Source organism: Symphalangus syndactylus, chromosome 3, assembly GCF_028878055.3.
Source record: "Symphalangus syndactylus isolate Jambi chromosome 3, NHGRI_mSymSyn1-v2.1_pri, whole genome shotgun sequence".
In the NCBI taxonomy this organism is placed as follows: Eukaryota; Metazoa; Chordata; class Mammalia; order Primates; family Hylobatidae; genus Symphalangus; species Symphalangus syndactylus.
The window spans coordinates 10,868,872-10,882,486 of NC_072425.2; the positions used below are offsets into that span (position 1 = coordinate 10,868,872).

The window sequence follows — 13,615 nt, forward strand, 5'->3', positions numbered from 1 at the left end:
CTTCTCTCCCTGGGTCCCAAGGTGCACAAAGTAACTCTGACCCCCAGGGCTTCCCTGCCAGCCTTCCTGCCTCTGCCCCAAGCCTTGGGTTTCCTCTAGAAGTGTCGGGAACTGGGCCTAGAACCCTGACCCTTTAAGCCAAGGAGAGGCTGTGCCCCTACATCCTGGCTGGGGCAGCTGGGCCAGTGTAGCTGACTGCAGTGGGGAAAAGACGGTGCGCGGAATGAGGACGCCATCAGCCCTTTTCCTCTAGCCTGGCCACACCATGGCAGAGAAGAGGGGGAAGTTAGTCACCCACCCAGCACAGCCGTGGAAACACGGAGGACGTGGGTGCTGGGAGCCGAGCACGCAGGGAGGAAGCCAGGGCTTGCAGTTTTCTTTGGGGCTGGCCCCTGCCCCTTTTTTCTCTTCCCTCTTGGGGTCGGGCAGGTCACTGAGGCCCTGGTTCACATACGATCAGTCTCCTCACATCCCTGGCCCTGGCCAGTATCCCGTTCACAGCTGTGCCATCCCTGGGGGCTTCTGCTCAGCCACCCCCTTGTGGAGCTCACAGGGATCTTCAGGTCTGCCCTCTGTGCCAGTGCCTGAGAGTCCTGGATGTGATTCCAGCCGGGAGAACCTTCCAGACTAGAATCCCAGCCTTTCATTCCCAGTGGGGCAGACACTCAGAGGAAGGGTGGAGCGAGGACACCATGAAGCCAGGGTCTGGCTGGAGGGTCTGTCCCTGAACCACCTGCTGGGGACTCAGAAGGGGCAGGGCTGGCCCCTGTTCCTGGGCAGGTGGTGACTCTCAGGTACCTTTTATTGTTCGGAGCTGGACTTTGAGTCAGACCCAGGCTTCAGCCTCCCACAGCAATGAGACCTTGGTCGAGTCATGTTACCTGTCTGAACTTGGGTTTTCTCAGTTGCAAAGTAGGGTCAGTGGTGCCTCCATGGTAGGTGGTTGTGACCCCCACCATGAGGGAGGACATTTGTACAGAAATTGTCAAGGGTGTATTAGGGACTCAGGGAGATAGGTATGAGGCTGCCATCAGGGGCTCATCTTCTCTGTCTTCTCTCCTTACTTCATCAGAAGGGACTGGGGCAAAGGGATCCCTCTGAGTCAGCATCCATCTACCCACCGTCCGTCCGTCCATCCATCCATCCCTCCCTCCATCCATCCATCTGCATCTCCATCCATCCATCCATCCATCCATCCATCCATCCATCCATCCTTCCATCCGTCCATCTATTCATCCATCCACCCACCCACTTACAATCTGTCCATCTGCCCCTCTATTCATCCATCCACCCCGATTCATCCATCCACCCACCCACCCACCCACCTACTTATCCATCCATCTGTCCATCCATCCATCCATCTATCTGTTAACCCACCCACCCACTTAACCATCCACCCACCTATGCACCCACTTATCCAGCCATCCATTCATCCATCCACTCATCTATCCATCCATCTGCCCATCCATCCATCCATCTGTTCACCCACCCACTTATCCATCCATCCATCCATCCATCCATCCATCCATCCATCCAGCCATCCATCCATCCATCCACCCATCCACCCACCCACTCACCCACTCATCTGTCCACTCATCTGCCCATCCATCCATCCATCTGTTCACCCACCCACCCACTTATCCATTCATCCATCCACCCACCCACCCACTCATCTGTCTACCCATCTGCCCATCCATCCATCCATCCATCCATCCATCTGTTCACCCACCCATACACTTATCCATCCACCCACCCACCTACCCACTTATCCATCCATCCACCCACCCACTTATCCATCCATCCACCCACTTATCCATCCATCCACCCACCCACCTACCCACTTATCCATCCATCCACCCACCCCCACCCCCCACCTACCCATCTGTCCACCCATCAGGCCATCCATCCATCCATCTACTGACCCACTTATCCACCCACACACCCACTTATCCATCCGTCTGTCCATCCATCCGTCTGTCCACCCAGCCACCTACCTGTCCACTCATCTGCTCATCCATCCATCCATCCATCTGTTCACCCACCCACTCAGTTATCCACCCACCCACTTATCCATCCACCCACCCACCCACTTATCCATCTATGTTGTAGACAAGGAGCACCCACAGAGTTTAAGACACAAAGATTCAGGCTGCTGGTCTCCAAGGCTCAGGTGGTCTCTCAGACTCCTGCATTTGAGGGTGTTGATCCAGACCCACTGAGAGTGAGGAAGCATATATTTGGGCATCATTTTACATCATGTTGAAAGCTCCAGGAAGAGTGAGCCAATTCTGAGCTATTTGTTTACAGGGAAGACGCTCTCACCTTTTTCTTTCCTTCTAAACGACTTTCGAGCCCTGATCTTCTTAGTAAGGACACCCAGACCCTCCTTTCATGCATTCCCCTTCAGAGTTGCTGCCAGTCGCCTGGCTCGAGTGAGTGGCATTTTTCATTTTGCCGCTCAGCTGTCCTGGGGCCTGGGGGCAGCTCCCACCTCTCTTCCTGCACTCTGCCAGCTCCCTAGAAGAAACTTCCGATGTTGATGTTAGGCCCCACAGCCCTGCCATTGCTGAATGCAGTGGCTGAGAAGTGCCTTTCCTGCTTGCTTTTGTTTTTCCAGCCTTCTCCTGGTGGCAAAACCTGAATATGAAGCCGTGATTGCACATGTTTTGTAATTATCACTGCTCGATGGTCGCTTGTCATTCTGAAGGCAAGAACCCCAAGTTTTTCTAACCATGCTTTCCACGTGAAAAAAGAAAAAAATGAAAGATAACACAGGCTGAGTTAGAGAAAGTAATTTATAATGATTTGCTTTTGAATATGCGGCAATAGTAGCTGTAGATTTCCAAGGCAGATAGGTGAGTTTCCGGGGCAACATATTTAAATGAGTTTGATAATCTTGCCATTTGGCTCTGTTGGGCTGCGTGTGTGTGTGTGTGTGTGTGTTTCCAGATGCGTGGTAATAGCTGATAAGGAAGGTCTGCGGCTGAGGCCAGGTCTGTGCAGTTCCTGCTTACTGATTACTAATGACAGCAGGAGGGTCGGGGCCAGAAAGCTCTTCTGATCAGGAGAGCCTCTGAGAGCAGGCTGGGTCCGCAGATGGCTCATCATCACGTGGTCAGCAGCATGGCTCAGGGCTCCGATTTCTTTTTAATTTTTATTTATTTTTTGAGATAGGGTTTTACTGTGTTGCCCAGGCTGGAGTGCAGTGGCATGATCCTAGCTCACTGCAGCTTTGACCTCCTGGGCTTAAGTGATCCTCCCACCTCAGCCTCCCGAGTAGCCAGGACCACAGGTGCATGCCACCACATCTGGTTATTTTTACTTTTTTATTTTTTTGTAGAGATAGAGTCTCGTTGCATTGCTCAGGCTGGCCTCAGACTCCTGGCTTCCAGCAATCCTCCTGTCTCAGCCTCCCAAAGTGCTGAGATTGCATGTGTGAGCCACTGCACCTGGCCTCAAAGACTTTGTTGTTGTTGTTATTTAAGAGATGGGGCTGGGTGTGGTGCCTCCTGCCTGTAATCCCAGCACTTTGGGAGGCCGAGGTGGACGGATCACCTGAGGTTAGACCAGCCTGGCCAACATGCTGAAACCCCATCTTTACTAAAAATACAAGATTAGCCAGGTGTGGTAACACTTGCCTGTAATCCCCAGCTACTCAGGAGGCTGAGGCAGGAGAATCGCTTGAGCCCGGGAGGCAGAGGTTGCAGTGGGCGGAGATGGTGCCACTGCACTCCAGCCTGGGTGACAAGAATGAAACTCTGTCTCAAAAAAAAAAAAAAAAATTAGATGGAGATTCACCATATTGCCGAGGCTGGTCTCGAACTCCTCATCTCAAGTGAGGCTGTAGCTGGGATTACAGGCATGAGCCACTGCACCCAGCTCCATTTCCCTTTGTAAGGCACACCTGCATCCATCTGGGTCGTTGTTCTGGGTCACTATTGCCTGGCTTGAGTGTCTTGACTGAGGTTTGGCCGGAGGAACCACGTGCTCAGGTTCACATCCCAAGTACCAGGGGAAGCTGTGGGGATGCAGGGATAGGATGGGCCAGAGCGGCATTCCCAGGAGATGGTGGGACACTTCAGGGGTTCTGGGTGTCTTCTAAAGTCATAACAAACATCCACGCTTCTGGCCCTGAGCCTAGTACTTTGCTCTGTTTTTGTTTCTTCATCCGAGCAAGTGGAGGATGGAGTGCAGCCGTGAGTCCCTCCATGGGCCCTCCTGATTGGGCACAGTCCCCTTTCCGCAAGCTGTACGCGAGTCCCTGCTTTGGGCCAGGCTCTGTCTCATTCACCTACAGCCACACGGGTAGACACTGTTGTCCCCATCTCACAGATAAGCCAACCGAGCCTCAGGGAGCCTCAGCACGGTGCCCGGGAAGGGCGGATTTGAACCCAGGGCAGTCGGCTCTTCCCCCTTCGCAGAGCATCTGGCCAGAGCCAGAAGACTCATTTCTCTTCCTTCTCGCCACCGCGCCCCACCTCACGGGGATGCGGCGCCTGCCGTGCTGTGGGCACGTTGCCCCTCGTGTTGCCGCACAGACCCTTGCCCCGGGTAGCTCACAGCACTCAGGTTGAGTCAGGACCCGACCATTACTTCAGATCGAGAAGCACGGAGGGCAGCGAGGATTCGCGTGGCCACCTTGGGCAGTTTCCTCAAGACGAAGGGGACTTTTAAATGTGGAACAAGACAGTTAACAATCGTTGGAGAAGCCACTGGCTCTCTCACTGCAAGTCTCCTGGTCTGTCTGTCCGAGGTGCACTTGGGGCCTTGGGTGGGGAGCAGCCGGGAGGTCTTCCTGAGACGTCAGATCCCTGTCTGAGCAATTCCTGTAGGCGGTGTGGGAGGAGTGGCTCATTTCCACTGGTTCAGGAAACGATGCTGGAGGCTGCTGTGAGCCCAGCACTCAGCTGAGCCCGGGGCCAGGTGGACTGCCCTACACTGGACCATTTCTCCTGGCAGCTGTTAGCATTCTCAGTCGTCTAGCTAGAGGACCGTGGATGGGTCGCTGGATGCGACAGAGCCTTGCTCCTCCTGGGAGAAGGTGCACGTACTTTCCAGCTCCAGGTGGCGAGAGCTGGGTGGGACATCTCGGGTCTAGCACTGCACTGAAAACTGTTGGCTGCTGCTACTCTTGTCTTCACCTGGTGCATTGGGGTCTGTAGGTGGTGGCCAGGAGGGTATGCCTGGCCCTGCCAGGGGGTCCAGGAAAGGGAGATTCCCTCCGGAGGCTCTAAGCAAAGCCAGTACTCCTGGAGGCTTGACGAGGGTCAGAGAGGGGCCTGCAGGGTGCCGGGGACTTGTAAACCTTGTCAGAGCACGTGGCACCCTTCCCTAGGGCCCCAGGCGGCCCCACCATGGGGGCATTCAGTGGCTTCACTGGCTCAAGTGCTGGGTGATTGGGTGACTTTTTTTGGCTTCCATCTCTCCGAGGCGCCAGAAAGAGAAAGCTAGAGTTGCGCACGCACCACCTGGTGAGATGGGCTTCCTGGAGGGAGGCCTAGTGGGCACTGGGTGTTGAGCCTTGATGCTGGCCTTGGCCTGCCCAGCTGCAGACCTGCTCTGAGGACCCTGTGGTCCCCTGTGTGGACAGACGCCTGCTCCGGCTCTGCAGGAAGTGCCGGGACCATCAGCAGACCCATGGCCGTGTCCTCACTCAGCAATCACGGGCGGTGTTGTGTCCCCTCCAGGGGTGTGTCCTCCTGCAGGCCCCAGCAGCCTTGTGACGAGACCTCTGTTAGGACCGTGTTTTACTGTTGAGGAAACAGGCTCAGGGAGGCTGAAAGTTTGCCCCAGCTCCGAGGGGGAGGCTGACATTCGAACCTGAACCTGTGCGGCCCGCAGTTCCCGCTTCCGTGTCACTGCCCCACACTGCCACCCGGTGACATGTGCTAAACAGACACCACCCCATCATCTATCATCATAATGGCAAAATTGGCAGGCTCCTCTTTTTTTTTTTTGAGACGGAGTCTTGCTCTGTTGCCCAGGTTGGAGTGCAGTGGTGCAATCTCGGCCCACTGGAACCTCCACCTCCTGGGTTCAAGCCATTCTCCTGCCTCAGCCTCCTCCCAGGTAGCTGGAACTGCAGGCATGTGCCACCACGCCCAGCTAATTTTTTTGTATTTTTAATAGAGATGGGGTTTCACCATGCTGGCCAGGCTGGTCTCGAACTCCTGACCTCAAGTGATCCGCCCACCTCGGTCTCCCAAAGTGCTGGGATTACAGGCGTGAGCCACCGCGCCTGGCCAGGCTCCTCTTTAAAATCATCGCAGTGCAGTTGCCCCCACACTGACTGATGTTGAGTAGGTGTGTCCTCACTCCCACCAATGGGCTGCAGGCTCACGGGGATTTGACAGCTGTTTTGCTTGGAGGTTCTTGTGAGTTCCTGCTCTGCGGAAGGTGTAGGGATTTCTATGAAACACAGTGGTCCAGTGAGAGTGGGCTCCTCCCCTCCCCTCAACACATAGAATCCCTCTTTAAATGAAATAATGCAAACTAAAACATGATCACTAGGCTTAGAACTAGAAAGGGAAATCCTCAATTGTCAGAAACCAAGAGGGATGTCAAAGACAGAAAGAGGAGCCAGGCCACCTTGGCTCCCCACCCACCCCCTGGGAGGCCTGAAACCAGGCCCACCCTAGGGCCTGGGCCCTAACAGCTGGGGTTGCGTCATGGTGGAGGTAAGGGAGATGGAATGGAGGCAGTGCAGAGAGCTGAGCCAGGGAGGCCGAGAGGGCCATGGAATGGGGACCAGAGAGCTGTACCCTGGCACACAGAAGCAGCTGACCATCCCAGGCTGGGCAGGGAAACAGTCTTTGGCAGGATCCACCCTGCTTTGGCACCAGGCCTGGGGTGGGGCCTGAAAACCAGGAGAGCCTCACAGTTATACCTCTCAGAGCTTGGGGGCTCCCTCCACCCATGGAAAACAATTCCCACTGAGGATGCACTTACAGCATAGAACAATATATACGTGTGTTTATACACAATACATGTAATCTGTGAATATATGTATGTTTACCAGACTAGCCAGCTGGTGCTCAAAAAGAAACAAATCAGCATGTGGGAGGGGGCTAGCAGATGCAATCGATGAGAGAGAATTTCTATTCTCGGAAAAAAGGAACAGAATGCAAAAGAAAAGAAGAGAAAATGATGAGCAAACAAGCAGGACAAAAAGAACAGATGGAATTTGAGAAAAGAACTAAATAGAAATTCTCAAAATGAAAATTGAGGTTGTTGAAATGAAAAACTCAATATGTGTCTTAAACAGTAGTCTAGGTGGAGCTGAAGGGAGAATTAGTGAATCAGAAGACAGAACTGAGGAAGTCACTAAGAATACAGCACAGAGGGGTGAAGTTACAGGAGGTGTGAAAAAGAAGGGAGGCAGAAGATGCAGAGAGAAAGTGCAGAAGGTGCAGTGGAGACTGGGATGAGGTCACGTGTGAATAGCTAGACATCTGGCTTCTTTCCAGAAGGCCATGCAAGATTGGGTGATTGTCCTACAGTGAATCCGCAGTCTACGTTTCCTTTTTCTTCCTGGCCCTGTCTTGAGTTTTGATTGTGGATGTTTAAGTTGCAAATACTATGAGCACAGCACCTCTGTCCTCAGTTTGGAAACTTGGTGCAGTAAAGTAAAAATGCTGAAGTGTTTTTGCGGAAAGACCCGTCACGTGGACTTTTCGGTGCCTGGGCTCTGGGATCACTGAGGCTTCCTATCCTCTGCTGAACCCGCAGCATAGAGCTTTGTATTTACAGTCACTGTGATCTAAAGGTTTCTCAGGTGGAGTTATAGCTGATGGGCCTACAACGTGAAGACGTTGGAGATAAATCATTCGGCAAAGCCAACTTAGTTCCTACCCTGGAGGAGCTCACAGACTGCATGCCCTTCCCTGCGTCCTTTCTGAACCCTCTGCTTCCCCGTCCAGTGTGGAGGGGCTTCAGGGACCCTGGCTCTGTGAGGCATCCACAAGTGGACAATTGGGACGTGCTCCTGGCTTCCCGCAGGCTTTGACCCAGTCTGTGGCGTTACCCATCTGGCTAGTCCCTAGGGGACAGAGGGCCCCAGCAGGCTGCATATCCAGCCATGTGGGCCCTGAACTATAAATGCAGATTCCCAGGCCCCAGAGCCTGTGGGGTCGGGGGTAGGACCTAGGGTCTGTCTTTTAAAGTGCCGCCTTTAAAAGGTTATGCTGTGGCTGTGTGGAGGCTGACGGGCTGCCGGTGTCTTGGAACCTGAGGTCAGAGCAGGCCATGGTTGGGTGGGGACGGAGCCAGGGCTGCCATCCAGGATCCGGACTCAACCACCACAGCCTGTCCTCTGAGCTCTCCAGTCCCCATCTCGTTCCTCAGTGAGTCTCACCAAGCATGGCCTGGTGAGGCCTGGACGTTGGTGAATGGCACAGAGGCCTGAAGCTTTGGGAGCTGGCGGTACGGGTGGGCTCCCCAGCATGCCTGGTCATTTTGAGTGGCACATCATTCCCCTTGTCTTTCCTCCCTGTTCCTTGTCCCCAGCACACACACACTCCTTTCCTCCTGATCCGGTGGCTGTCTGCAGGAGAGGGAGGGAGGCAGGAAGGGAAGTGCAGCTGTGCGTCTTCATTCGTTTGTTAACTGGGACTCGGAACAGACGAGGTAATAAAAGTAGGGAAAATGTCATCCTTTGACATTTGCGATATTGGAAGAGTCGGCTGGGGCTGTGGGCTAAGAGGTGTTTGATCATTGCCTGAGAGCCGGGCCCCTGGGGACACCCAGCTCTCTGTCCTGGGAGTGGGGCGGGCACAGCCAGAGGTACCCTGGGGAGCTACTGCAGGGCATCCCTCCTCCTGCAGGGAGGTACTTCTGCTCCTAACCTTTCAGGCCTGTGGGTTTCACATGGGGCCGCCTCTGCCCCATCTGACCCCATAGCTATCTCAGGGGTCCGGTGTCTGCTTCAGCAGCCCCTGCCCTGGGTTTTGGGTCACTGGAGTGTGGTTCCCCGTGGTGGGCCCCTGAGCTTCCCCCCATCCCCAGTGCCAGCCAGGAAGCCTGAAATTCAGGCCGATGGAGAGACAGGGCTCCTCCAGCATAGCTGGCCACGCTGAACCCATGGAAGGAGCCGCCCCATCGATGCTGCAGGCCCTCCAGAGCCCTTCATCAGCTACTCGCGACACGTTCATCCTGGGGCAAAGTGCCCCAAGCTCGGGGTCGAGGCTGCTGTGGTCACAGCAGCTGTAGAAATTGTCCACAGGGGCCACAGATGCATGGACGCGGGAGACCCATGTTCTGGCCTTGGCTGGCTCGCCCTTCACGCCTCCCGTCTGTCTCCGGTTCCATCTGTACGACCCGACCTGGGGCCTTTGCGCTGACTCCAGGTTGACAAACAGGTTCTCGTGTGTCAGCGCTGACCGAATGCTGGTGCCTCCTTAGACTCCATGGAGGAGGGCTCTGGGCCTGCGCCCGGCTCCTCGGAGGGGTTGATCAGCCACGTCTGCCGCGGGAGGTGTGTGAGGGGGGGCTCGGGTGCCCTGTAGTTGCCAAACCCTTTGGGATCTAGCATTCTTCCAAATAACTATAAGGACATACAGCAATATTGCTTTCATTTTTGTTTTCCCTAAATGCTTAGAGCTCTTAAAAGCCAAAAACACTCCAGAGCCAAGTTCCTCATTATTTGTGAAAGGCCCCTGGTAGCATCAGCATGGGAGTGCGGCTGGGCCGGCCGCATAATCGGCCCATTGAGTCTTGTCTGAAGAAGCACAGAAGGACCCTGTCCTTCCACGACCCCAGCTTTCCTGAGCGCCGGTCCCGAATCACGAGCACCTACAGGAAGGCAGCACACAGCCGCCGCCTCGTTGGTCGAACCCGCCGTCTCTATGGTTCATTTTCTTTCCTCTCCCCCTTTTGAAAATTGCTGCTGGAAGTGGAACAGGCTGAAAGGAAGCCTGGGGGGTGCATCCGGCTGGGGGGGCTTTGGGCAAGTGACTGAGCCTTGGTTTTCCTGTCTAGCAAATGTGCACTGCAGGATGGCCTCGTGGGGTTCCCTGGTGTGGTGTGTGGCACACAGAGCGCCCTCTGGGCTCCGTTCCTATGACGCCAGCACCCAGTGGAGGGTGTCTGTGAATTTGGCACGTGGCCGTCGTGGGCCTTTTCTTGTTGCCCACCCCCAGACACACACATACACACATGCACATACAGCCATGCAGCCATGCAGTGCACACACAGACTTGTAGCACACGCAAACAACATGCACACACGACCACACACGCGAGCTTTCACACACATGGACTTACACACGTACTCGGTGCAGTTTCAACATCGAGGCCGCACCTGCCTCCTCAGGGCCTGAGTCTGACGCTCAGGAGCTCCATTCACCCCGTGAATTGTGACAGCTTCCCGCCCATCTCATGTGTGTGCCAACCTGTGCCCCTGGGCCAGCCACCTCCCTGTCCCTTGCCCCGGGTTCCCCATATTCACCTGCAGAGCTTCTTGCCCTGTCTCCGGCCTGCTTGCCACCTGTCCCTTTGGAGATCTGTGGAGTAGCTGTGTTGGGCTTTCAATGCCGGGAGACAGGTGGGTCCTGCCTATCCAGAGGAGGCCCACGTCACGGGGCAGGCCAGTTAGGCAGAGCAGAGGGAGGAGGAGCGGCTGCTGCTTCTCACCAAACCTTCCTCTTGACCAGTCTGCCAGCCAGGGGAGACAAGGAGAGATCCCGTTATGCCGCTGTGCACCTGGAGCTCTTGTCCTTCTGCATCCCGATCCCTCCATGGAGCCAGGCATCTGTTTAAATGTCATGCAGGGGAGGGCTTGAAGGGAAGCAAGCAGTACCCTGGGATATTTGCATCTGCGCAGTGCCCTGGCTGCTGGGTGACTTTGGGCAGGTCACTTGACCTCTCTGGGCTCCCATTTCCCCATCTCTGAAATGTGTTGGCACCTACTGTGAACATGAACTGTACTTAGTCATATGGCACCTTGCAGAACAGCAGCATGGGATGCGTGAGCCCTTTAAGGGTGGCCTCGGTGAAGCCCTCTGGCAGCCCCTGACGAAGCAGACCCTTTCTGGGTGAGAAGCAGCTCGGGAGTTGTTAGCAGCGCGGCCACAGGAGCCGGGAGTGCAGCAGTGCCCAGCAAATACATCAGCGCATCCAAATGACAAGTTTTGCTCAGTAAATACAAAACAAGTATCTAGCCTACAAAACGCTATGCCATGTTTCTTACCCAGATGCGATGTGCTTAGTTAACAGTTCTCAACGTCCTGCAAAGCACTGTCCCCAGTTCTGTGATGCCTTTCTGGTTTCTTGTGAAATTACAGGAGCGTCTTTTCTTGTCTCCCCCAGGTCATCTCTGCGGTGTCGAGGCTCTCCCTGCACAGCATCGCGCAGAACAAAGGGATCAGGTGAGCTCTCCGGAGTGCGCTGCCCAGGCCAGGTCCTTTCATCTCCATCGACACCAGCGTGCCTTGTCACAGATACTGGGGTTGGAAGCAGCTGCCCTCTGCCTGTGTCTTTATCATGCATTTGCAGCGTGTTGTCGTGTAACCTGTTGGCGGCTACAGGAAGGGGTGTGGGGGGCGGGAGGCTTCAGCTCCCCCTGAAGCCAGGGAATCTTGCGAGCATGTTACTGACGGCTGCAAAATCTCTTTCGATTTAGGTAATAAGATCAGCAAATTAATCCTTTCACAGATCATTGCCTACCTAAATGCAACTCTCCACACATCAGAACTGGGGGCTGTGCCGACAATGAGGTAGCTGGGGTCTGTTTGCAGGGATGGGGCCGGAGCATGGGGGACTTGCCTGGCTTAGGGGCTGTAGGTCTATGTGCAGGGCATCCGGACAAGCCAAGCTAAGGAATTTCTCCACTCTCCGTTTATTCTGCTTGGACTGTAAAATTCAGCCTCAGAGGGTCCCATGACCCCTGTGATCTGGCCTCCTGCTTCTGACACTTGGATGGGGCACTTGGGTGTCTGTGAGAGGAGAGAACAGCCCCAGATGAGAACTGGTCGCTGTGGATTCTGACCCACAGATTGAGGTCAGGGAGACCAGGTTCCTGATTGGGTGGGGACGTGTGTCTGGGAGACCCTTGGGAGGACAGGGGCCAGCAGGGTGAGAAGGAGAGGCTGGGATGGCAGAGAGAGCCTGGCCTGAGAGCAGCAAGGATGGGGTCACATCCCGGCACAGGTGACGTCATGAGGGTGCCCTGACTTTGGGAAGGGGCCTCACCCTGATGTGATCCGTGGGGGACACTGTGACGCTGTGTGTGACTGCAGGCTGGGGGTCCCAGGACGGTGGTACTGGAGTATTTGGGTGGCGCAGTTGCCCCTTGGTGGGGACCATTTGCTCAGGTTCACAGAAGCACTGGGCAGGGGTAAATGTTCCTAAACCCACGGGGACTTCCGTTGTTGGATTCTCAGAGGACACGGAAATTCCTTTGAATTGAGGTTTTTAAAAAATGTGAAATATAGGATAGACTCTTTTTTTTTTTTTTTTTGAGACAGTCTCGCTCTCTCGCCCAGGCTGGAGTGCAGTGGCGCAATCTCGGCTCACTGCAAGCTCCGCCTCCCGGGTTCACGCCACTCTCCTGCCTCAGCCTCCCGAGTAGCTGGGATTACAGGCGCCCGCCACCACGCCCGGCTAATTTTTTGTATTTTTAGTAGAGAAGGGGTTTCACCGTGTTAGCCAGGATGGTCTCGATCTCCTGACCTTGTCATCTGCCCGCCTCGGCCTCCCAAAGTGCTGGGATTACAGGCATGAGCCACCGCTCCCAGCCATGGATAGACTGTTAAAATTAAATATTAAACACATACAAAAGAATATTTAGAACACATTTGGCGCATAAAGAATAGCAGTCAAAACCCCGGTGCCCAGCGCCCTGAGCACTTTCCAGAGGATAACTAACGCCTCTGAGGCCCCACCAGTGCCTCCGCCGGATGCCTAGGCTATTTTCCAACTGGTGCAAAGTCTGTAATAGGCACCGTTTAAAACATGTTTAATTGTTTTTAAAAGTATCATTTCTGGATACAAAGACTATGTGTTTTTTGTTTTTGTTTCCAGAAATGATGGTTCCTTCTTCCTTCCACCAGCCCATGACCGTACAGTACTGTCAGTGGCGTGGTTGTACTCCCCAGCCTGGTTTTTTTTGTTTTTTTTTTTTTTTGTTTGTTTGTTTTTTTGTTTTTTAACATATTATTAGGCAGGAAAGAGACTCATGCAACAAAAAATCAGTCATTTTAATTGCTTCTGCACTAAATACTAGACTTTTGACCTCTTCTCCAAATCCATTAGACATTCTCCCAAACTGGAGGCCTGGTGCTGCAGACCCCACGTCCGAGTGACCTGATTCTGTTCCTGGGGAGGCAGTTGGCCTGGCTTGGCATTGGCGTGGTCCTGCCGCAGGTCCCCACAGCCCTGTCCCCTCTCCTGCTGCAGACAGTCCTTGGTCACAGTCCTGGGTCCCAGCTGTGCCTGTGTCAGGCTCTCGATGCCCCTGCCCTCCTGAGGCTGAGATGCCCCATCTGCAGCTCTGAGGGCCTGTTTCCCTCAGGGTTTACAGGTGGCAACGGGAGCCCACTGGTGGCTTCGGGGGTGGTGAGGACCGTGGAAAGGGCTGGCCCTGAATCTGTCCTGCATGTGTGTTCTGCTGTCTGATGAAT

At 54.6% G+C, this 13,615-nt stretch overlaps 1 protein-coding gene across 3 annotated transcripts in view; it reads left to right on the top strand.

Moving 5' to 3' along the window:
• VAV2 (vav guanine nucleotide exchange factor 2) overlaps window positions 1-13,615 on the top strand; it is a 223,811-nt gene that overhangs the window by 113,970 nt on the left and 96,226 nt on the right. For all 3 annotated transcript variants that reach the window (XM_055270455.2, XM_055270456.2, XM_055270457.2), the window contains exon 3: window positions 11,304-11,362. In XM_055270455.2, coding sequence (XP_055126430.1) covers window positions 11,304-11,362 — 59 coding nt within the window. The remainder of the gene's footprint in view (window positions 1-11,303; window positions 11,363-13,615) is intronic.